Here is a 27,298-nt window from a genome sequence, read left to right on the forward strand (position 1 = left end):
ATATGGGGCGATTGAACAATCGTGAGGATTTAACGTTTTAGGCGCCCGTATGACGAGAGACATGTAATAAAAAGCTATCACAAAAGGATTATATGTATTTTAATATTTCGAATCCTGGACATATATTACGAATGTCTCACTGAAAAATACTTTGATGATTCCATTACATACAGATATTAAAGGACTCAAAAAGATTATTCCTTTACGACAAAATATACAATATTTTTATTTGAAGTCTATTCTTATATATAAGTCAACAAATATCTTTATCTAAAATAAATATAAAATTGAAGTAACGTTTTCATATAAATTATATTATAATTTTAAAAGAGTCAACATGGTCGGAGATAGATTAATTAAGAACTATTTGAATATAATAAAAATGAGTTATCAAAGATCACTTTTAAAGTTTTTCAATTTTCTTTGGAAAAAGCCGAACAGGATTAACTTGATTAGTCCTATGCTTGTGCTTAAAGGCTAAGCCTTTGACTTTTGATTCTAAAAAGCTTCACTAACAATTTTTCGCAAAGAGGTTTTAAGTGTAGCAAAAAAACGAAAGTTAAAAAATATCTACTTATAATCACCATTATATAATTTATATTTTGGTAGGTCTCTGTAATTGTTTATATTGTGTATTTTAATACTTAAAAACAAACACATGAAGGTGTTTAATATATTCGTTTTTGTTGTTACAAAAATAAATACCACTTTTGGGTTTAAAAGTACTATTTTAGATATAAACGTTTAAATACAACGGGTGACGCGATTTTTCTTATCTGTTTTGAAGTTATTTTCTGGATAATTCATGCAAAACATAGGTGACATCGTCTGAAGTCCAGGCTACAAACTCCCGATTTTTTTGTGTGGGCGTATGACGTCATTAAAACTGCAATAGACCCACCACGATTGCCCATTTGTAGAACAATATCCGGGAAGAAATGGCAGATATTCCACGAGCAATGTGCCAACCAGTTTTTAGCTTTTAGGTCCAGCTTTGATTAGGGTTGGCACCGCGACAGTGAACATTAGTGATTTGGTATATTTCTTCTATCTTTTATGAATATTTTGAATGCATCAAATTTATGGTCCCCTTTAACTACCAAAACTATTATACAAAACTGAATCATTTTGTTAAATTCTAACTACGCGATATAAATGTAGGAAGTCCCATTTTGCTTTTAAAATTTAACGGTCACATTAAGAAACTGACACGTATTGCATGTTAAAAATAAAATTCAGAGATAACAAATTGATTTCCAACATCACAGTAGACTTTAATATACATGACCAATCTACCGTCACATTTTGGTGACCACTTCTACAAATTAGATATGTTTTATGCATTATACAACAGAAAGAAATCCAGTAAGCTGAAATGTATTCCAACGTAGGCAAGTACAAGTACATTTCAGTCCGATAGTACGAATAGTTTTATTATATGATAAGATATTCAAATATCAAATTAGTCCTAAGAATTGGGCTACCCATAATGCGAAGGCTATGAAAATTTTAACATTTATTTGTTTTGGTGTTGATAAATTTAGATTTATTTTATTTTATTCGTCAAAATATATATTTCATTTTGACATATCGACAGTTCGATTAAGGGCAGTATTTATTGATTCAAGGAATAAACATACTATATTTTGGATGTCTAATCTAAGTACGCAATCTAATCTAATCTAAAACGCATTGCTCATATCACATTCAAAATGTTCTGTTTATTGAACTTTAATGCCTCAATTCGCATTATCTGGGCCGCCAATGTCGACGTACTGTCATCATTAATTTCGGGAAATTGTTTTAGTCCGGCGGACGGCTGTTAGTTGCACATAGCAATATACATACATACTATATGCCACACACTACAGCGGAACAATTTCATTACAAAACAATGGACAACTGTGACGTATTGTATAGTAGCAATGGCAATATGAAATTTCATCCTCGTCTTGTACCATGATTCAACAATTATTTGACAACCAGAGTTCAGATATGGGATTACAACTCACTGATGTTGTGAACTTCCCTGTTCATGTAAAAGTTTGTATGTGTACATCTAAAAATTATCAAGCAAACTTTTTGGATAAAAATTAATATGTATATATGCATATATATGTATGTATGTATCTTTACGTAATTTATACGTCACTAAAATAACATGCTACATGCTGTAGAAATAATACAGGGTTAATAGAAGACAATTAGAGATTAGAGTAGACAAATTTTGTAAATAAAAAGGCATACCAAATTAAAATGATATTAATTTAAAAAAAAGTTAGATTTTATACAAATAATAAAATTTATAATAACTGCAAAAGGTCATTTTTATTTAATGTTAATATATAATTTTTACTTTAACTATTTTATTTTCTTCTTATTACGTCAATAGATAATGATTTACATGATGTAATAAAAGCTTATTGACGTGATTTATTGATTCAAAACTAAGTTACTGGACTTCAACCGAACACATTGGTTAAGTTAAATTAAAGATTGTAAAAAACAAAATTAAATCTTATAAATAAACAAAACAAAATTAAATCTTATAAATAACTCCAAAAAAAATAAAATAAAAAGAGTTAAGAAAATATCTTTGTAAATTATTCTATATATATACAATTGCTTATCGAATTATCGGTTGAATATATTTCATATTTACAAAGCGTAAGACGATATACTTAAAACTCAGACCCTTGTTGAGCTCTCATTGTACTGTTCTATGCCTCCACTAAAAAACTGCAGATACTTTATTAACTGTGCTAGTTTTGTAACATTGAAATAATTTTAAACAAAAAGTTTAAGAGCAGAAGTCGTTGGTTGGTATTAATAACATAAATTTTAACTTTCCTTTGCCGGGTGGACCCCGTACTCAACATTTTGTCGGCGTGCCGAGCGTTGTCATAGGAAAGTTGCAGTGGCAGTCAGTGGCAAAGTTGCGATACGAGTGAGACCTCGCCTTCCGGTTGTGATAACGCTATAGAAGCCAAAGTATTGTTTTCCGTTGCTTCGTACTGTGAGAACATAATGTCTCTACAAGTTCCTATGGAGCGGAGGAAAGTACTCACGGTCCCTTTTTTACATTGCAGAGGAACGTAGGAGAGGAAGAAGCTGAACTTTCTTTGATGCTATGAAAGTACAAAACTAGTTACATCAGATTACAACCATAGTCAATAAGGATTTATCTACAAACAAGAACAGTGTGTTATAGAGATATTCTATTAATTGAAAAGTAATATATATCGTTGTCCTAAATTACTCGTGTGTAAGTTAGGACAACGGTCACAATATATAAGCGGTAACTTCTATCTAAAGTCTTCGAAAAATCTGGCTAGATCTATAGATTTAACATAGAAAAACCTGATTAATATACTTTTACGTTATTTTAGTGGTATTTTTATTCAAGTGTACTTGTGTGGATACAAGTATTGATTTTGCCACTTCAGATTTTATTTATAAAATATATTTTATATTCCATTATTTTATTTTCAAAGTATGCATAGATTTGATAACACTTGAAAAATCTTCTATTGTTTTAAGCTTCGTAATGTGGACCGTATTGTTATATCGTTGACAATCCGTATTGAGAATATTATGACGTCATATTTAACTGGACATGGTCTTTGGGTATTTTATCGGAACGTTTCTTTTTAGATTATATATGTAAAAGTTGTTGAGATTCCTATATTATCCGAGATAAGCTGACAAACTTCATTCAGAACATGTTTTTTTGGAACAAAATCATTTAGCATTTTCTTGGTTGTGAAAAAAATAATATTTAAATCATTTCGATATAATACGCATCATAGAAATACCTTGTCAGTCATTAGGGCCAGGGAAAAGATATTGTTGGAGCTACTAGGCGAAGTCAACTAATATTTAGGACTAACAAAAATATTAAAACGAACTGGTATGAAATTCTGCATTCATAGTAAATTTGTAAGAGTTTTATCACCGTTTCCTTAAATTATTATTCCATTAACACGTTTCGTTTTTGCAGCTGATTTAATTAAAATTGGACACTGCATTTCAGAAAAATATCCTTCTCTTATATCTGAAATCTTAAGTTCTCAAGTCTCATTGAAATTTATGAAATTTCAGGGTAATTTAATACCCGGTATACATTCCTATGAGGCTATTACTATTGCCACAAATATAATAATTATATCGAATAACTCGGTAACTGACAAAGCCTTGGAAGGTAATGATTAATAGATAGCAACATAGAGACATATTAATATACAATTAATTGTGAAACATAGTTAATAAATAATAGGAAATTCGAAATAAAATTTAATTAAAATTTTATTTTTTAATAAGGAAATAACTGGTTAGTAATTTATTACAGACGGAATTCTTAAGTGTAGTTAATTCGACATTTTCTTATAAAGTACTTAAAACACCACAAAACTTAGGTATAACATAAAAACTATTACAATTTAGTCGCGGAGGTTCCAGTGAACTTTGAAAACCAGACGGAAGTTAATCACGAATGTGTGTGAAACGACATGACCTTAATATAAAATGTTGTTCTTATTAATTCGCACACGTTAAGTACATTAAAACGAAAATAAATATCGTATAAAGTTCTAATGACTTTCTTTGTTTGTCTACATCCTCATTCTACTTTCATATTTTTAAGCTTCAGATTGATATATAATGTCTTTTATCTTGAATAATAAGTTGCTTGTTAAGAGTCTCAAGACTTATGACTTCCTAATGAAATTTATTTAATATTTATAATTTATCTCATATTGTTAATTGATTTTATATATATATAGTATATATAGTATGAACTTATTATAAACAGATTTCATTACCTCTATTACAAGCGTCAAAAACTGACTGACCATTTTACAATATCAATCTTTGGAACATCAACGAGATCGAATACACAGTTTGGTCAAGATATTAAATTACAACTGCTTTTAAAATATAAATAACAAATCTTGTTAGCATATAGTTGAAATGAATTCTGCAAGTAAATATAAAGTTAGTTAAGGCCACATACAATTCCAAGTGGAGAACATTTTCCAAACAAATCCCCAAGCTTCAGAATACGATCGTATAACAAAGGTTAAAGTTCTAATGCAATACCTGCGATTCTCTTAATAATCTTCCAAGAGTGTCAGTTGTGAACCACGTACGTGCTTCAGAATGCATATAGCGTTCACAATACCTGTTTTAGAGTCAAACTAACTCCAGCGGAGCGCATGTTCAATGATCCATCGAACGACTCAGAAAAGTTCGCAGTTTTAACGAATGGACTGGATTGCTATCGATTTAGTGGCTGTTGTGAAAGGATTTTTTAAAGCCTACGAAAAAAAAAACAAACTGAGTTTTTCATTGAAATATATATATAAAACAAAACGATAGACTGAAATTGCATTATATTTCATTAAAAGTATCAATATTGCTATTCAATTAGATTTAATTTATATAAATTAAATGATATATGCACCTGGGAGTTAATAAAAGTAATAGTATTAAATATTATCTAAAATACGAGTGAAATATACGTTAATATAAGACCAGCATATCTCGGAAGCAACGTGATATAGTGGCTTTTGCTGGAGATTGTAATACATCTTGTCTACATAACTAATGCAGGAAGTGAAAACACTAACATAATGAATCAGGCTCGAATTTCAATTAGTCACCCTGATTTCATAATATGTTAGGTTTAAAAAATATCATTTAACCTAAAACTGTGGAGATTAATCAGAAAAACCTCAAAGCTAACGACAATTCTAAACATTATGCCCAAGCAAATAAAAGAAATTGATGCAAAGTAAGCTGTAATCGCAAAACCTTGAAATATATTTACACCCACAGCTTTATCGAGAAATATTATTCAACTCAAAAGTCGACTTTTCCTAGCATTTTAGAAAATAGAATTTAAAAAATGGTTAAGAAATTTAAAAAGGTGGACTTTTGAAGGAACGAACGTCATTTAACATTAGATTGTGGATTCAGGAATCCCTATTTCAACCACACACTCTGCTTCCAACAGGCAGTTTATTGCGAAAACTTTCCTCCATTAATTGTGAGACAAGATCTCTATAGTAAATTATTCTTGCAGGGCAAGGTTAAATTGTTTTTCTTCGTTGATTAAGATCCAGTTGTTTTTTTTCCAAGAGACTGTTACTTAATTCTTCTGATTTACACTAGAGGTGTTATGTATTTCAAATATATAAAATTTAGGAAACAAATTACAAAGAAAAAATTACCGAATCTTAAATTAGAATCTTTTAGTCTCTTACGTCTGCATCAAATAAAACCAATTAACTACATTCAGTAACATTAAAAGCAACGTTGCATCAGCTTCGCCAGTTAAAGGAATCAACTCGAGCGGACAGGATGCTGACGAGACAGCGGTATTTCAAGCATTGCAATTTCTTTCACAATTACAATAGGCGTGTCTAAAATATGACAGAAGGCAAACTTATTCAAATTATTATTATTGTAAACATACTTAATGCCGTCTGGTTATGGAAAAGGCGAATGAAATTAAATATTAATTATTACATTAAGTTATACATTATTATACGATTATGTGGAAAAGAATAACTTGATAATCAAAACATTTAATAAAGAACATTTACTCGGAGCTCTATAACAAACATTTTACTTTAATGTTGAGCTTGAATAGCTGCACTATTCAAAAGAAAAAAAAAACACATTAAAGCATCTGTTCAATTAACGAGCGAAACCATTTTCTAGAGGAATTCCTTTATTGAATACCTTTAAGTACTTATTCCAGTGCACAATCAAAAGAACGCTAATGAGAATGCAGTATCCTATCTTATATAAACATTCGTTCAAAAACAGAGTGTTCTTTATTTCCAAACCCTCCCTTTTCCTGGACAACTCAGGTTAGCAACGCATCCGTAACATCTTTGTTGCGGATGTCCATGGGCGACGGTGACTACTGCCCATCAAGTAGGCCGTCTGCTTGTTTACCAACTTTTACATTAAAAAAAAGGTTAGAATGCATCACAATCTGTTGAAAAATCTGGAGAAAGCGTACTTGAAATCACTTCTATTTTACAAACTAGATGCAAAATTTAAGCTAACGCTTAGAAGTAACACGTTTAAAATATGTTGCCTCGCCGGAGACTAAATTTTCTACTGCTAAATTAAAGTTCCTGTAGTTTATGTTTATATATATATATTTTTATATATATAAACATAATATATATATATATATAAATATTGTATGTATATGTATACAAACTCCAGTTTTTTAGAGGCCATATATACTTTCGTAGCGGTTATAGGAGGATAATGAAAAATCTAAATAAACGAAGCAAATAAAAAAAAAAATCCTAAGATTTTCATTACGCAATTAATACCAAGCAGAAATATCAGGTAATACTTATGACGAAAATTTAACATACCTAAATTAATATCGATAATTTGCAGCTTCATACACTAAAAATGATTTTATTTTGTACAAACGAATTCATTAACATCACTGAATAAACCAAAATTTGTCACACACATCTCTTATGAATAATTCTATTTACTATTTGTCTCTAAGGCAATATTTTTAAGCAGCTATTGTGGATACTGACACAAATTGCTTAGCAGCTATACCATTATATATTAATGAGCTATTACTGTAGGTACATAATACCCTTCTCAAATTTACCGCTGTGTCTCCTAACGTATACTCCATTTAATAGTTTTTGTAAATGACAGGCTCTCAAACACCATATGTGAACAACATCAACAAATTTTAAGTATTCACTTAAATTATGTCAACCGTTTTGTACATTTATAACACGAAAGAAAAAAATATATAATATAAATAATGGATGCTTGGAGACCATTCCCAATCCTTCATATCTTTGTTCTGATTTCCAAATCTTGGGTTCGTGATCCATCACCAAAAGAGTCCCATGAGCGCATATTCTTTCATCTCATTTTGATCATGGCATCACCTAGTCAGCTTGAACCACATTTCATTCGTCCAAACGTTTTTTCGTTTGCGAGACAAACTCAGAGACTTGGTCTCCTCAGAAAAATTGGTCTGGGTCTGTATCTTGGTTTTTTCTAAATCTCGAGTTCCTCGAGGATAGAGCCTATTTTTTGTTCTAATACATTCTATAGAGTTGAGATATTACAGTTTGTTTTTTCGTATTTCAGTTTGACAACATCCGTCATTGCTATGTAAATAATCTCCAATTTCTAAATTAAGTTTCTCATGGAGATATAAATGTCAAGCGCGATCCAGATCTATGATCTTTGCTTCCGATACATTTCTAGCCATTAGACATGGATTAAAACTATATTGTTACATTTTAGTTAGGAAGTTGTATATTTCCGTCTCACGGTCAGTAAATGAAAGGTGTCTTCGACGCACCGTTGATATAAATTTTGTATAATTATCAATTATTCCACCATCCCGATATACCATCCCAAATACCACACTAATTTCAATCAATATTACATATAGTAAGATCCTAAAGGGATATTTACAGGTAGAGGCTATATTTACATCACACTTACAGCATATCTACGGTTTCCAAATTACTCGTATTTAAGTCACGAACATTTGAGTTGAGATACGAATGTATGTATGCAAAATAAAAATTAGCAATTCAATGAGTTACCACGAGTAGTGTTTCTATGTTCCAAAATGATTTATTATCTGCACTTCTTGCTAACAACGTGAATGTTGCAGTCAACAGTAATTTTGAAATTAATTTTAACAACCATTGCACTTATTACTTTAATACAAAAACCTATAGGTTGAAAATAATGTTTTATGAAAATAATGTAATATCTGTAGAGATATTCTTACTGAGTCCGGTAAAAGCAAAAAAGCCTCAATATAATATCGTATTGGACCAAATATAAGTCTTTAGGGAACCTCAAATTTTAACAAGTAAATTTCCCCTAAGTATTCCCTAACGCAATCCAACATACCTACTTCTATGAGATTCCAAGGATTCGAATGTCAATAATTTAGTGAGTTTCCCGTTTAGTATTAAAGCTCCCGAATTTTATTTCACCGGCAAACCATAACTGTTTCTTACACGAAACATAGTTCTCTTGGAATACAAAATTTCTCACGTACTCCTGATAGAAACACGAAAACCGATCGTATTGTATTTTACCTTAGCCAAAAACATACCGTACAATTTGTGAGTATATCAATATTTATATGGAAAGCTGAAATCTAAACGATTTTAGTTTTATATAGAATTCTTCAGAGCATCAAGGTTAAATAATTTTAATTAAGTTCTAGAACATTTGAAATTTTATCGAACGGTTTTGTTATAAATTTACGACATATTTATATGCTATTCATGGATATAATATATATTCTAAAACTTAAGTAAAATTAATGCAACGCACTGAATACATATTTTCGATTTTTTTTTTACTATTGACATATTTAATCTTTGGCCACCCGCGACCAGCAAAATTTTATATTAATTACAATTACCTGAAAAGTAATCGATTTAAGGATACAGAGTACCAATAATAAATTAAACTAGGCATAATCATTTGATAACAAAGACTAAAATATGTTTATGTTTAGTTATAGCCAAAAAAATATCTCATCGCTATTTAAAGAAGTATAAAGAAATAAATGAAGGTTTTAATGAACATAATAATGTTGTAAAATGCTTGAATCTGTTTAGATATAATTTTTTGGAAATTTATGAGAAGCAATAAATAAAATATGTAATAGCTAGGAACCAGGCCCTGCTTCGCACGGGTTTTTTGAAAAAAAATATAAAGTAGCCCCTATTTAATTATGAGAATGATTAAACTTATATTATTATAACTTTCAAATGGTACGCCCGATTTAAATGATTTAAAAAGTAATTTACAGATACTGATGTAGGCTTGAAACCGAAGTAATTTATTTTGATAAGACTTAATACCGTATTTATGTAAATAGCTTTCCAATAAACGCTTTAGGAATGCAAATTTATAAAAGTGGTAAAATGGATATAGTATGTTATCCTTAAGGTATAGATATATGCCAGCGCGGACTTTTCTCTAGACCTATATAAGATACACAATTCCACCGTATATTATTTTGTTATATCTCAAAGCCTTTAGGCAGCGTTTTCGTTAAAAGCTCTTAGACGGCTCATGTTTTACCGACATCTTAAACAAATATCGTTAATGTGTACACAAGTGAATATAAACTTAACAAATTATATACTTAAACCTTCCTCAAGAATCACGCTATCGAGTGGTGATAACTGTTTGATTATCGGTTCAGTAGTTTTTCCGTATATCGCGAACAGACAGACAGACGCGGCATGGGACTTTGTTTTATATTATGTATTGATAATAAAAATAATAATATTTTTGGAAACTTTGGAATATTATTCAGATACTTTATAAAAAAGATCAGATGATGTAACTTGCCCTTATACTAAAATAGCCTTAGAAGCATTAAACTACGATGTCGTTTTTGGAATGACCTACAAGCCACAAATGTTTAGATTCGTTTAAGCTAAGCTCTAAGCTGCGGTTTTATTTTTGTGTTTTTACGAACTAAAGGTTATAAAACGGCTTTGGCGTTCCAAAAACTCATTAAATTGTTTTAGCAACACTTCTTGAATAATAAACTATTTATTTTTTACAAAAGGTTTGTGAATAATATGTGAAATTAAGTTTCGAATTGATTGTATTAAGATTTAAATACTAATTTTAAAAAGCTAGTTAATAGTTGTATTTCTCGATTTTTATACGATTTTCTATTGTTTTGCACGTCAAGAACTTTTATGTTAAAGAGATATAAGGACAAAAATGTGATTTGATTTCCAAATATATAGATATGAGAAAAGTAACCGGCAAATGAAATTTTAAATGTGCGTCATCTACAAACAAAATAATAATAAAGAAATGGAAATCTCGTGACATTGACATTATCAAAACAATTGCTTTCAAATGTTGATTGTTTGATGAATAAAAAGAAAATATTATTTTAGAATAGAAAGCCCAAAATTTTGTTAGACTAGATTTTTTTATTAGTAACAAAAATGTTGTCGAATAAGAAACAAAATAGGCACATCAAGATTTATTTGTATGTTTTTGTACAACAAAAGCAAGGTCGAGACAACTCCATAGATATATAGAAACCAACAAAAGAAAGTACAGTCATGAAAAGAAATGTGAGTCAAGCTGTTTACCGACTCCATTGCTCGACAATATCTTGTTCATTAGCCATTACTACTACTTATACTAAACAAAACGCGAAAAAGAAAACGACGTAGATAACAATATATACATATATATATATATATATATTTATTAAGATTTAGTTAGGGAGATCTTTTTGCATGACACTTTTACGATCCAACCCTTAGCAGTAAAATTTATTAGGAGCCATCAATGATATTAGTCATCGACTAACTTGTTTTTGTGAGGCATCCAAAATGGCGTTGTATTTGAGATATTTGTTGATGTAAAAAAGTTTCAACACCAAGAAATGACGGGAAAAATAAGGCATTCCTAATATCCAGCCCCAGCCGCTAAACAAAAATAACAGAATACAAATTAACAGAATTTTTTTTTAAATATAACACTATCGTAAAACTTAACATCGTTTGTTCTTATCATATAATTGAGGTAAAAGGTTAGATATATCTTTAATTGTTAAATAACAGATAGTCGGGTAAAATATTTAAAAATTGCTTAAAGTTGAAAAACTGTATAACTTCAACCGGTACACCTAAAATTACTACCATAGTTTTAGATCTTCAAGACTTTGTAACAGAATATATTATGTTTTTTTTAACTGAGTTAAAAACGGAATATATATTTATGTATTAACGAACATACATATAACTTTTTTTTTGCTGTGATTTTGATCATCATTTTAATTTATAATTTGACTTGTTCATCACAGTTTTATTGGTTTCTGACGGGAAATGCAAGATAAGAACTTGTCTGACAACAAATGGAATTTAAATACTGCTTTATTTTGTCTTAACTGATTAATGAATTTGATACTTTTTTTTTTGCCACGATCATTAAATCTTATATGTTTGAAGAAAACAGCTGGTTTATCAACATAAAGAATATTATCTTCATACAATGTGTTCATTCATCGACTTAGCAATATAAAGGAAACGTAAAGACTAATTAAGTTAATTTGTTTTCAAATATCTCAAGTTCAAGAATTATAAAGGAACTACGGAAATTGTATGTAATTTAGAACAAAAAAAGACATATGTAAAAACGGTTTTACACTCCACGGCGTCCTTAAAACGTAGCAGTGCACACTTGGAACGATGCCACTCTGATTGCGTCTCTAAATTCAGACAGATGCTACGGGTTATTTCGGTAGTGTTTCATCAATTCTGTTTAATTTTAAATAAATTAACAAATGTTTTAATCAATTATCATTATTACTTGCCTATCGTCAGAGTAATGTGAGCGAAATATCTTAACAAAACTTAGATGAATCATAATAATTGATTTTATTTTCAACTCTCACATTTTAAACATGTATGGTATTAAAATTATCACACGTGCCGAAACAAACTATCTAAACTAAATAAGCACAAAAACTTTAATAAAACGTATATAATATACGTATCTTAAATTATGGAATCACATAAATAGAAGCTGTTTTGGGCCAGACTTTTCCAATATAAAAAACGCACTAGTTAATCTTAATTAGGACAGTGATAATGAATTAAAAAATCTAGTTATAAACATATATTCTAATACAAGATTAATGGATGGAAGAATTTTAATCATGAAAAGAATTTTCTCGTGAGACCTTTCAAGTTGAGCAATATAACTCAATTCTAGAGTAATATGAAAGTCAACCGTTTATTGAACTTTAATAAGTATGTGTCAAGGGGAAACTTTTATTTCCTCTATGGCGTTCATATTAAAGAATATACGCAGCGCGTGTTCAAGAGAAGTTTTTAATGCACTCACGTCCAAAGAACTTCTTATCGCATATAAATTTATTCAGGCTTCAAATGTATATTTATACTTTCACGGTCGGACTGAAGTAAGCAGTGTTCCTTTGTTACTACAATGTTAAATATAATTAATGTACATACAAATAAAACACTTAGTTTCTGTGGCAAATGAAATGTACTTTCAACACTTCAATAAGTGCAGGAATACTTTATTAACTTGGAGTTTACAAGAAAACAAACTCCTTCAAACCCAAAGCTACAAGATACATATGAAGTTTCTTTGTTTCGGTTGGAGACAATACAAAGTTCCCTACGGGTTTCTTCACATCATGAGTATACTTTGTACAAACAAGAAAGGAAACAAAAATTTAATTTTTAAGTATAAATTATATGTGTGGAACATTTTGTAACGATATTGTATCTCAAGCACTGAGTTTATATAGTTCGTGATAAAAACCAATTAATTCTCTTCACAGAAGACCTCGACTTAACAAAAGCGCAATAAAACAATACCCAGATACTTGGATGTATTTCGAGCGTTAAATTTCAAAGTACGTACTAAAAATTCGTAAAATGTGACTGGAATTGTAGTCACAGGAATGTCAACGTCCGTTCCATCATCATTAATCCTACGAAATGACCATTTCCATTTGTGTAGTAATACGAGTATGAAAATGGAATTCAATGTTAGTTATAACTTACAACAATGTCTATAGATGAACGATTAATATAGAAGCTATTGACATAATTATACATACATATATATTTTTTGTTAAAAAGCATTACTACTCTTTATAAAAGAATAATTGGACGGAAATTTTCAATTCATTCCTATATTGTTTTATTAAACTAGGAAATGTAAAATGGTGAGCGATGTAAAGAATATTAAATATATTTGATGAACGCTTTGTGAATATTTATCATTGATATAAATGAATATGCATTTGATTCATCAATTTATTTGTGGATTTTATATATTTTGTGAAAATTATTTTACACAAGTTAAGAGATTTAATTCAGAAAATGTTTTAATTATTAATATATTTATAATTTAATATATTCGAACGCGAACTTTCATTTGGATATCGTCCAGAAACGAATAGGTATATCTGATGTGGGATATTTAAGATAGGTATTAAGAAAGTTACTTTAACTACACTCTACCAACTGTATCGTGGTGATCGATATAGAAAAAATGGATTAAAGTAGAATACAATCGCTTTTAGTGAAAACTACGACTGTTTGTATAAGAATAATTATACTTTGTAATCTGTAATGTTAGAATGAAAATATTATCTGTTTTCTTTCTACTAACAATCGAACAACATCGAATAATCGGTTATGACATTTTATACGAATCTGATTAGAAGGTCTATATATTAGGAAATATAAATACATTTATTTTTGTAAAAAAACGTGATGGAATTTGTATCTAAAGAGATGTTATAATTAATATAAGATTGTCAATAAATTTCCTCTATTACGCTTCACATAACAGCTTAATTTTTCATATAAATTTATTTTAAATTCCGTTTTTATAAATATAAAACTGCGTTCACTTTCTTGCGCTGCTATTTTCGTATATTTAAGCTCAGCATATATTGTTATTCTAAAGCTGCTTGTCTAGGCTTAAGGCTGTATACGTTGGACCTTTCATTTATTTGCTTACGTTTTACAGTAGTATTTGGACAGACGTTTTTATCCACATTAACAATTCGGAAGCTATTGTGTGAGACAGAAAATTCGTTCATAAAAATAAGACATCAAATTAAAATAATAATTTAAGACACTTCGTTGTTTGGTAATTTATAGGAAAAGTTTAATGCAAAGGGAAATACAAAGAATCCGTTTTGAATTAAATCATCTTAGGACAAACTTAGCTCTGAATACAAATGTCCTTTAATCAGAAAATGTAGGAAAGCTTCGTATTAAATGGCTCGCTCTAAGAGTTGCTTTACAAATGAGACAAAATTTTCATATTATTATTATTAAATAGTTTTGCTGTAATTAATTTAACAGAATTTAATTTCCAACTAACATTAAACTACATTGCATCAGGCGACCGCAAAACGTGATTCTATTCAAGTTATTTAATTCTTGAAGTTGGCACATATCATTTTCAATTTTATTCATAATGACTTATCAAAACCGTATCAGCGTAACATGATATAAAGACCTACATAAAAACAAAATTTGTTGGAAGAAATATATCATATTGTTGAGGACTGTTCCTACGTATTTTATTCGGTTTAAACAAATTATTCATAATATCCCAGACTTATATTAGACAGATAAATTTAAATTGACTAGTACTGATCCTCTCGCATACTTTATTTTTGTACTGTTTTTAATACTAAATTAGACTAAATGATTAGAGATTTAACTTTCTATTTTTACTACCGATAAATATGCAAAACATAATTTAAAGTCCATGATTTTTATGTATATATATAAACGGAGGCGCTCACGTTTATATGGTACAATATAAAGTGCACTGCATTCAGGACTCTATTGATGAGCATATAAAGACTATTTTTCAAATTATTAATTTAAATGAAACAAACATATTTGAGCCTTATGACACGGTGATATAGTTAAATATAATCATAGAAAAGAAAATTACTTGCGTCGTGGCCAGTATGCGATTTCTAAAATAGTATTCTATTAGAATTCTTGCGGCGTTGTGGACTGCGGTTTATAGCAGTTTACGATATCCACTCGATATCCTTTGAAAGCCACTCGATACTACCACTACTACTAATACTACTAATACTAATATTACCACTCGATATCATACCGATTGATATAAAAAAAACACAAAATTTTATATAATATAGTATGAATTAGGCAAAAACTTCATTGTAAAGAACATATAACGGTCAATTTTATGTAATTTTTCGGAAACAGCGGTATATTAACTAAACACATATACGTAGGTATATACTGTAAGCGGCTTATACATTTCCATAAATAATTTTTAAACCCGACGTTCATTGAAAATGCACAGATATAAGAACGATATGCAGAAGAAAAGAGGATTACAGAATCTTATAAAATAATATTTGTCATATTGAAGTTATTTATAATCTCGTCGCATTTTGATAAATAATAAAACGAGATCTAAGACCCTCGAATGCATTCATTTAAAAACGAATATTTAAGGATTACTACGCGTTATTTATTTTTTTAAACAACATAAAAAAAATCCATAGAGGCACATATATATTGAATTATAACCCGGACACGGTCCTTGTGTAATGGCTACTAGAGAATATTCAATCTTCAAGCTCGGTTACTGATACTAATGAACCGTGGCTTAGTTTATTGATAGTCCCAAAACAAATAAGGGTCGCTTGGGTGTAACAGAACATGAGAGGAGAAAATAGCGTTGAAAAACCAATAATTTAAGAGACCATATGTCTAATATAATATATATATTGTTTCAAGGAGGACTAAATGCATTAACCCTTTGTGGCGTCTTGTGTGTAGGGTCTAATATTTTTTTTTCCTGAGTATTATAAGTAATTTTCAAACATTAACTTTACTACAACATCCATCCATTGTGAAGTGTAAGACTTTCGCAACTATTCATTTAATTACACTAATATTTCCAGTTTTACTACCCTTTTTTATTATTCTAGTATTCTACTATAAACTAGCGACGTTTCGATTACTTTGCAGCAACTGTGATCACGGGCAAATGAGATGAAAAAAATATTGTTTTTTACGGTTGCGTAACCAAATGGCAAAAAACGGAACCCTTATAGATTCGTCATGTCTGTCCGTCCGTCCGTATCTCACAGCCATTTATTTCCGAAACTGTTAGGCCTACATAGTTAAAATGGTGTAGGTTGATGTATTTTGGTAACCGCTATTCGAATTTTTAATAAAAATTAAAGGGGGGCACTCCATACATGGAACTGATTCAAAAAAAAATTATTCAGTCAAAATATACGTGATGGGTGTCTATGGATAGGGCTTTAAAAAAGACATTAAGGTTCCTAAAACCATTTTTCGTCAAAATCAATTGTTTGAATAGATAGAAGCTTCCAAAGTGGAAAAATGAGTGTCCCCCCTCCTCTAATTTTTAAAATAAGAAAGTGAGAAAACTAAAAAAAATATATGCTGTAGATTTCAATGGAAACTTTCCACGAAAATTGGTTTGAACGAGATATTATTATTAGTTTTTAAAAAATAATACATTTTCAAAAAACGCATATACAACTTTGTCGTTCATACAAACACTCTGTGAAACCAAGTTATTTTTTTTATAAAACATCGATCAAAGTTACAACGCACTAAAATAACTTTTATATTATGTCACCTACTTGCTGCTACGGAACCCTTCATGGGCGAGTCCGACTCGCACTTGTTTGATTTTTTAATTAAAAAAAAGCGTAGTAAATCCGAAAATATTAGTTTTATTTAAATCCATCCATTGGTTAGTTCATTGAAGTCCACAGGTGGATAAAGGTCTCTTTCAAGAATATTCAAATCAATTTCTAAAATAACCGTAACCTTACTTTGTAAATCATATATTTTTATTATCCCAATAAAGTTTTTTTTTTATCTCTTCCTTATAATGCTTTACTTTTTTTGTAATAATCTTTAAGCGTAAAAATCTTGGCATGAAATTATATATATTTGACAGAAATCTTAGCAACAGGTTCCTGGTTTTAGAATTTATGTAAATATTATTCTAATAATTTAAAAATATTCCGGGTAACAAGATTGCAACAAAACCACATTGAAATGAATTATAAAATATGAATATATTTAATTAAACGAAACCATAACATATGTTACAAATAATAATTTAAAATTATTCTCACAGTTTAAAATAATGTTTGTGGTTGAATATTTCGGGTTTATTATATAAGAACTTCATTATGGCGATTTTTTTGAAATAAAAATTACATTAGTTCCATGTAAACCATAAAGCAAGACACTCGAGTTTTGAAGTTTTAGATTGGAACGTCCCATGAATATCGATCTCAAAATTCCTATTTCATTGACAATGTTTCTTATCTTATTTCTTACAGCCTTTATATTAGCAGAAAGACGACCTTTAAAAATAGAAATTTTACAGAATAGTAATCTTCGTTTTCATGCTCATTAGTAAGATATTAAGCATATGTAATGATGTCAAAATAAATAAAATATAAATTTCTTTTAAAACACATGTAAAAAATGTGATTGATACTTTCATAATTGTTTATTAACACTGAATTTCCAAACCAATAATAGAATTTATATACTAATATGTATATAAAAAAATCGAAACTTAACTAAATAAAATATATGTACTAACTATAAATTTTCAGTTAATCAACTAGGCGTTAGATTGTAAATAATGACTACAATATATTCACACATGCATCAAAGCAACAGAGGCTGGTTATTTCTCAAAGGATAATAATAATGATGGTCTCGAAACTGTCTCTTTATTAAACGGTCTGGTGGTAATTGTAACTTATTCACATTGAAATTTCTCTATTAATTTTATTTCAATAATGTCATTTCTTACAAGTTGTGAGGTTGAGGAATATATGTACCTATAGTTAAATTATTAAGATTACACCATATGATATAATTAGCGGCTGATGTATTTGGATTTATAATTCGTTTTATATTATGGTGATAGCATCCTGACTCCGAGAACCCAAAAGTCATCCGAGACTAACTTTTCAAACTTACTGATTGTAAAGTAAAATAGACCTGGAAATTCCTTTATATATTTCAATATATATTTTTTTTCTACCTTCTTTGTATACGTCGCTATGCTTTAAATTTAATTGACTTCAGTATCTCTAATCGCAACCTTGTTCATTCACAAATCCCTCTTTACATAGTTCAGTATAATATCGGCTCATGAGATTGGCGAGATCTATAAGGAAACGCCACTAACCAAAAAGAAGAATAAGATTCTTCTTCTTCTTTTAGTATCTTTAATGCAGCTTCAAGAATATATCTGAGTTTCATGTATGTTTTAATTATTATGTATGTGCATTGTGCGTACATTATTATTAATAATATAAATATGTTTTTGCTGAAAAAATTTCGATAGGTTGGACCAATTTTTTTTGTATATTCTTATTTGACTATAATAAATTACTTGTCATAATAAACTTTAAGTGATTTACGATTATACGAGTTAGAATAAAAGTTCTTTTACATAAAAGTGATTTAGTAATAAAAACTGGTATTACACACTCGACTTTTTGCTTATATTATGGAAATGATATTCCCGACTAGACGTAATAAAATATTTATTGAATGATAGAAGACGTTTTAATTAAAGAAAAGCCGAATTAGCAAGTAAGATGCTTACATGACATTGGCGAAATCTATGAGCAAACGCCACTAACTAAGAGAAGAGAATTAAGATACTATAAAAAAATGTAAGAGCTAATTTAAAACATAATATATCAAAGCCAACAGCTCCCATGACAAGATTGTCTATAAAAATACTTTTAAGGCGACAAAAGTTCTTTTAAAATTTCCATCAATACTTATTCAAGATTAATCGAGACTAACTAAACTAATAACTAAATTCTGACATCCTCTTCACTTGTTGTACATTTCCTGTAACTTTCAACCCGATGACTTAGACAGGGATTTCATTGCAATTAACGTCGAACTCCCAACATCAACTGTAGGAATAATTTGGTTTAACTCAAAGACGACCATCGACTGTGATCGCCTTCATGGCGCTGTATTTTCCCAGTTCAGAAATCACTACTTACCCGCATGAGAATTATCAAGTTTTGTTTATTTTTGTTATAAGGATCGTTATACACATCAGGTCTGTAATTTTAGTACCGTCTTGACACTGTGTTTAAGATGTAGCTGTGTAAACTAGCTTTAACAAGCTTAGTGGCAACGACACAGTTTCTAAGTAAATATTGCCCTAAACCACACTTACGAGGTCCTAAAGTTTAAACAGTTCTCTATCTTAATGTTGATACAGATATAATATTATTATAAATTAACAATTTTTAATATATTTAATGATTATAACACCTGTAAAATCTAAACCTGAAATGATGTATCGCAATTAATTAGAAAATGTTTATCGTATATTCAGACTACGACTACTACGTACTACGACACGAAATGGTTTGTATTTATTTCAAACATTCTATTCTATATTGATACCAGACGCTAAAATAATTCATTTCTATGTTTATTTTTTAGATTCTGTTGGAGCCAAATATAAAAACGGACATGATTTCGTTATACGGTTTGTTTGTTTGCAGTTCGTCAGGAGTTTATAGCGTTAAAACAATTTAAAATTTGTTTAAACTGTGTGTGTAACTATTACACATGGCCTTTTAAACTAGCGGCTTTCACAAAACTCAACTAATAATGATCACATGTATGTAGACCGCAGCCTGATAACTTTGAGATGGCGAGAATTAATCAAATTACTCTAATGTAATTCCACAGTATAGATACGTTTGAAGATTTCACGGATTTGGAAACGTAATTAATATGAAAGAGCTATTTAAATGTAAACAAACATACGTATATAAAATAGTACAGTAAAACGTTGATAGCGTAATATAATTATTGATTAATATATTACAAAACGTCTAGTAAAGTAGACAAGTGTTGAAAATAATGAATGAGACTTGAAATTTGAAAGTATTAAATTGAATTACTGTGTACTCAATGAGAAGGATCCGTTATTTGCATAGCTGGGTACGGCATAAAATCATTTCCCAATTGCTGATGTCAATTGTTTGATAGTCAGATTTTGGATAAGTTATTGAGAAGTAGATCTAGAGTAGCATATAGATAGTAATAAAAGAATATAACTTCTTATGTATTTAGAAGACCCACATATTTTTGATACAAAATATATTTTACGAAAAACGCAATCGACGAACAAGAAATAGAGATATTCAAGAAAAGTAAATAATGAGCTAGTGCAATTTGAAAATCTTAAGACAATTTTTTCCATTTCTACATTCGCTGCCACATTCCATAAAATGCAGTGCAGCATATTTTCTGTTCCACTTTATGACCTTTTTGTAACATTTCCTTTGAAATCAATTTATTCCTTTTAAAGTTTAAGGTAAAAGCTTCATGAGAGTACTACAATACAATGTCTAATGAATGGTAAATTCGTACATAATTCATTGCCATTATTCGTTATTTCTTTATTATCACTAAAAATTCTATCTTTTGTTTGTAAAATGAAATTCACGTTCCATAGGCTTATTCGTATAATATTTTTGAATATTTTTACGATACAAATATCGAACGAAAACAGTTGAGGGTGTAACACGAATCAAAAATAGTACTTTAAGAAGGCAATATCAATATCATTTTACGAACAACATTTGCGGGAAAAATAGCCTTAGAGTAAACACAGACGGATCTTGGTAAACTCATTTCTGAATGCCATAACTATTATAGCAGCTCAATGCTAAGAATTATTTTGTATGTTTTTGTAAGTATTAATTGTTACTTTTATTGATTTTTAATTTATATTCAACTTAGCGTAGAAGAAAACTTGACTGAGGACGCCAGAATAATTTGAAATTATAATAATATTGTAGATTAATTTTGTTTTAAATATTCTATGAACAATATTTTTAATTATTACTTCCAGTTACTTGTTAACCAGAAAAACAGAAATTCCATTGTGACAAAAGTGCTAAGCCTTGTTATTTTTTTCTATAATCAAAAATAAAATTTAGTTCAAAAACATTATAATTTACTAGAAACTTAAATAGAAACATATTATTCTTTGAATAAATATTCAAAAATATAATCATCACATCTAATTAACTCGCGTTTCATTTAAGTTATAATAAAGCTGTCAAAGATCCTGCAGAAAAAGTTCTGTAATGTCAAAATGGTGCCAAATAAAATAACAAATGTTTGTTAGTATTTTACGCATAACATTCCAGTGGATCATTTTAATGGTAACATCAAAGAAGATTTACGGCTAATTAGAATTTAGATCCAAAAGAGAATTGTGTTCCATTCGCGTGATAATGTAACGATAAATCAATATATTTCGGATCTGAGGTAAAGGTCAAGTGGATCATTATAACAACTAATGAAACAAGGATTTATTATATCGCTTTAAAAAAGGTCTCATATTTTAAAATACAGATTTTATAATATAAGAATAACTTACATAGCAGAGCATTTTTTTCAGCTTAGATTGAATTTGGTGTCCGTTTGAAACATTTCTTTAACTTCCTTAAAACCTATTACAAAATTTCAAAAGGTTCTCAACACACATTCTTAGCAATCAATACACATTTTTTTTTTTATTAAACTATGTGAATTAAAAAACTAGGAAATCAAAAATATAGGGAATAAATAATAACTTCTTAATCAGTACTTTGTAAACATAAGTTTTGATGTCTATTTAATCAAATTATTATTTTTTTTTTTTATAAATATACAAGTATGCGAAGTCATATGTGTATAGGACAACACAGAGCGATACGACCGTCCGCTAGGACCGCTCAGTGGCAACTGAACTGAACTCTTAAACTTTCTGTTTATATCGGAAGATTTTTCAGTATTTATGACAAATTCAATTGAATGGCATAAACTGTGCAACTAAAAAAGCTTCATCAAAGTATCATATGATGTTTTATTATTCATCAATAGTCATTACGACTTTTTAAATCTGTTTGAAATTAATCTTAACTACTCAGAGACTTAAGATATTAATCTACGTCTGAAGTAAGGTACAAGAGCTCGCTGCGATAAAGTACCTTCGAAAGACATTTCATAATAACATTTTTATAAAGAGATGATCCTATATTTTGTTACTCCTATCTTTGTAACTCAGTAATATCAGTTTAATAATTATTAATGAAACAGATTTTATACAGTTTAATACAAAATCTCATATCATCGGACACCTAATGTGAAGCGACCGGCGAAAAATTTAACTAAAAATATAAAACGATTTTTTAAAAAGTGACAAAAGTTATAGCCATTTGTTTTTGGATTTGGAAGATTTATTTTATTGAATCTATAGTTAGAGCGTTTATTTTTTTTAAACGTATATAACGCTACAGCGCATGAAACAAAAAAGAGTATTTTTATTGCAGCCTTTGCGTTTAGTTACAGTTAGGTTTTGGAAGCGTTAAGCCTTTCATAATCGATCGTCTTTATATTTTCCCATCCATTTTTTGTCCTTTTGTGACACGTGTGAAATTTTCTATGACAACCGGTTGAAGTTTTATCTCGAGAAAATCAAATCAAATAAGTCGCCAAAACGAAATAGGATTTTCGTATTAAATTTAGTTGGTAAAAAGTATTTGGAACTCTTCAAGTTTTGATTATTTTGTTTTAAGATCTACTTTCATCTCGTCTTCCCGTGACCACTGTTGCTAAAAAGAAACCGAAGCGTCGGGAACATGTCGAAATAAAATAAAATAAAATAAAAAAAACATAGTAACTATCCGAATTTTTTTTTTCACATTTTCAAATATTTAAAAAACAAATTACAAATACAAAAAGTGTCGTTTTATTTAATCAGCACTCTTTTTATTTCATATACTTTATATTCCAATAAACAACATAGTCAAATATAGCAGTAATTTAACACATTTACAAATACTATTATTAATTGACCGCGTTACATTATTTAAACTAAACGAAATTCTTCTATAATTACTGTTAAGAAATTGCTACGAAAATAATACTTTGGTATGAGAGATCTTGTCCTACGAAACCTAAACCCGTTAAATGCAGATATAATAAATATCTAGGACAAATTGCTCTCGGACAACATTTATAATGAGTCGAGTTGAATTATCCTACAATAAAATGTATTTCAGTCATAAAAAATATTTAACACTACATTTAACATCTGATAAAATATTATTACATGATTAAGTCAGATATTTTATATAATCAATTTAAAAACGTATATAGTATATGTTTTTGAGAGTAAAAATTTTTGACAGGAATTTCAATTGTTGCACAGACGTTATGTGGTGATTATTAAAAATTTTCTCTCATTCCATAATGTATATTTTAAGCTTGTAAACATTATTAAGTGGTATCTTAATTTCAGGCATTTATACAGTAATGAAAGTGACCTATAGCTTGACATCTTCGTATATTTCCTTTCCTTCGGATGGTTTATATTTAAAGAAGGAAATAATAATGATTTTTCCAAAATGTCCACAGTGAGTATGCATTTTGCGTCAGATCCGTTAATAATTTTTGTTTGAGTGACACAACTAGTCACACAGATCACATTAAAACTATTATAATATTTTCGCATTAAGTGTTTCTGTTGGATCTATTTTTTTATTTTTAATTCATTGAAGTAACGAAAATTACATCTCAATCCGAATGACGGCCAGCAGATCTAAGTGGATTATTGTAAAATAGTCAATAAAAGTAAATGGAACAAAGATATTAGACACAAAGGTTTAAGGAAAACTAAATCCCTTTGTTGTATATTTGATATATACTCTGAGATCCCATCGAAAATTCTATTGAATTCTTAATTAAAACATGCCCCAATATCCTACTTAATTAAATCATATATCAGCTTAAAGTATACTGATTTTGAAGAATTGAAAAATGTTTGACAATACAAGGAATATGAAAATCTATTTTGATTTTTATACTACTATTAGTTTATAGACTTCATCTGCGTGGACTTTTGGAATTAAATAAAAAATATATGGTCACGACCACGAAGCTCCATCTTTAGCTTCTTACACTTGACTTTGTACAAAATACTGCATTCGTGCACCGTTCATTTTTAAAGTAAAAGGAGATTTTGAATAATTTATAACCTCCAAATATTTTCTGTATATACTATATTATGATACTCTGTTTTCTTAGCTTCATCACTAGAAACTTTTATCACGAATAGTTTAGTAGTTTTTGTGAGAAACAGCAACGAACTTTCACATTTATACAATAAAAATAATATTAGAAATATTTGTAAATTAATAAGTTGACATTCAAAATAACAATAATTTATAATAAAAAATAGTCAAACATCAATATTCTACCCAAACACCGCCTTTTATTTAGAATAATTCGATCATATATTAGTTTAAATTAATTTAAAAAACAGAAATTGGTTTTAACTTCAATTAAAATAATAAATTTCAAGTAGCAAAAAGACGTTGATCAAAATCTCACCTAAATTAGTTAAAAGAATCCAGTTAAAAGGTGATTTGTCTTCCTTCTGGTTTCTAATTTACGTCCGGGGCTTTCCATCGTTCGTTACACACATTAAGCAGTTAAGCCCACGTAGCTGTCAACAAAATGTTATTGCTTAAGCTGTAAGCTGCCCACATCAAGGGGTGACGCCTGGGCTATAATCCCAATATAAAATCTTCATGACATTTGTTACATATAGATCCTCTCCAACCGTTCAAAATAGAACATAGATTACGTCACTAGCATCGTAATTTTCTAAACTTGGTATAACTATTCCGTTAGTCTAAAATGTACAACTCGTTATAAATTAAATACAGTCCATATTTTATATCATAGACACAAACAAAGGAGATTGTTCTCAAGTTACCTTTACATCTGCATTCCGTTGTCTGAATGAGGATATCGGAAAGCCTGAATCCTGACACCCTTCTAAATTAACATTATTCAATAGATTGACAACTTTGCTGGTGGAAGATCTACAGGTGAGCATTGTATGTCATTTTCTACGACAGTTAAAATGGATTGTTGCTTAATTCAGATAATGTAGTATAATATTTTTACCTGCTTTAATTATCACTTGTTGATGAACATTACAATACTCAAATAAATATTATTTTAGTCTTTAACCATCAATACCATTTTATAATATATATATGTATATTTTTAAGAGAAGGCTGAAATATATTTATATTATACATTTATTAAAAAGAGTTCATGGAAGTTTATTTTAAATTTAAATGTATGAGTTATTTAAAAGAAAATAACTTTTCCAGTTACTCAGCGGTAACTGTTTGAGGTAAGTTTAAATTGTGGTCCTAATATCCTCGTGAGCGTAGAGAAGAAAGATTATATATCACTTGATATCATATAACATAGTCTCTTGAAAACAGTGTTTAGTATTAAATAAAGGAAAATATATAGACAGCACTATTAATTTTAACAAAATTTATAAGTGTCATATATAAAACTTTTTACTTAGTAGAATATATATTGAGCAAGCGTTAGTCCTTTTTGAAATAATTTCACTGTCGATATCAGGTAATAGTTACTATTTGTCCTTATTTAAAGCAGGTTACTAGAATGCTAATTTTGTATTCCCTGGATTAGATTTAGACTACAGGATGACACTTTTAAAAGTTGACGCCTGTGTCAACGTGATGTCTGATTGTTACTAGGTGAAGGTTTTTATTAATATTTTCAGTTGAACTATAGAAAACAACATGAATGTACGAATGTGTCTAAACATTTGCGATTACAATTAAATGGCGAGTATTTTTGAAAGCAAAATACATATTTTATAAAGAAATTATTTAATATAATACACAATTTCTGAGGAGAAAACTGTAGATACTTAGCTTGTTTTTAAAGAACCTGGAATAAGTTTCGAGTAATTAAACCACAAAGAAAACAGGTTTTGTAACAAGTTTTAATCTAAAGAAAGATATTTCATTATTTTATAGGAACACTTCTATCGATGTTCGAATTAAAAAGTGATAAAGTACGGTTAAAACATCTAACACTATATAAACCCGCGTCTTCGACTGCGTTATTTAATATTTAAATAAAGATTTCACATATATAAAAGTTACAGGTGTCAAAATTATGATGAATGCAATATTTTTATATGGGATCCATGTTAATATTTAATTTAAGTTGTTTTTCCGCTATGCGCTTAAGACTTTATAATTCTACGATTTCATTTGCGAACATATATTACATTTCCATAAGTAAATTTATCTTCAAGTTTAAAATTGTCGAATTGAAAAAAATGCGACTTCATTTACAATCGCTAACAGCTTGATAAAGTTAAGTATTCGAGTTGCAAACAGCTACATTTTAAATTGAGATCAAGAGCTTTATATTCGCTATTTTATAGTCCATTTAAAATCAGCTGAATATTTTATAAAATTCCGCTTTACAGATTCTTATAACTCTCATATTTCGAGTACGTCAAGGCTTTGATTATATGTATAAAAAATATTAATTTCAAATCCATCACAAACTTTAAAACGGCAACTACTAAAAATAATACATAAATAATATAAAATTTTATTCATTTATGCGATTAATAAATATAATTAAGAGCAACATTTTGTTTCTATTATTGCTAGATGAGAATTCTAAACAAAGGTGAATACGAATGAGCGATGTAGGTGTGGGGATACTGGGTCGCGACCTGTGACACATAGATTAAAACCATGATTGAAGGCAGT

At 29.0% G+C, this 27,298-nt stretch overlaps 1 protein-coding gene across 7 annotated transcripts in view; it reads right to left on the bottom strand.

Moving 5' to 3' along the window:
• LOC116769295 (peripheral plasma membrane protein CASK) overlaps positions 1-27,298 on the bottom strand; it is a 160,559-nt gene that overhangs the window by 21,426 nt on the left and 111,835 nt on the right. The window contains exon 1 of one of the 7 annotated variants that reach the window (XM_061528017.1): positions 22,069-22,403. The exons of the other annotated variants lie outside the window; for them this stretch is intronic. Coding sequence (XP_061384001.1) covers positions 22,069-22,080 — 12 coding nt within the window. The 5' untranslated portion in view covers positions 22,081-22,403. Of the gene's footprint in view, positions 1-22,068; positions 22,404-27,298 lie in introns of those variants that run through there. 7 annotated transcript variants of the gene reach the window in all.

This window comes from Danaus plexippus, chromosome 5, assembly GCF_018135715.1.
Source record: "Danaus plexippus chromosome 5, MEX_DaPlex, whole genome shotgun sequence".
Classification (NCBI taxonomy): domain Eukaryota; kingdom Metazoa; phylum Arthropoda; class Insecta; order Lepidoptera; family Nymphalidae; genus Danaus; species Danaus plexippus.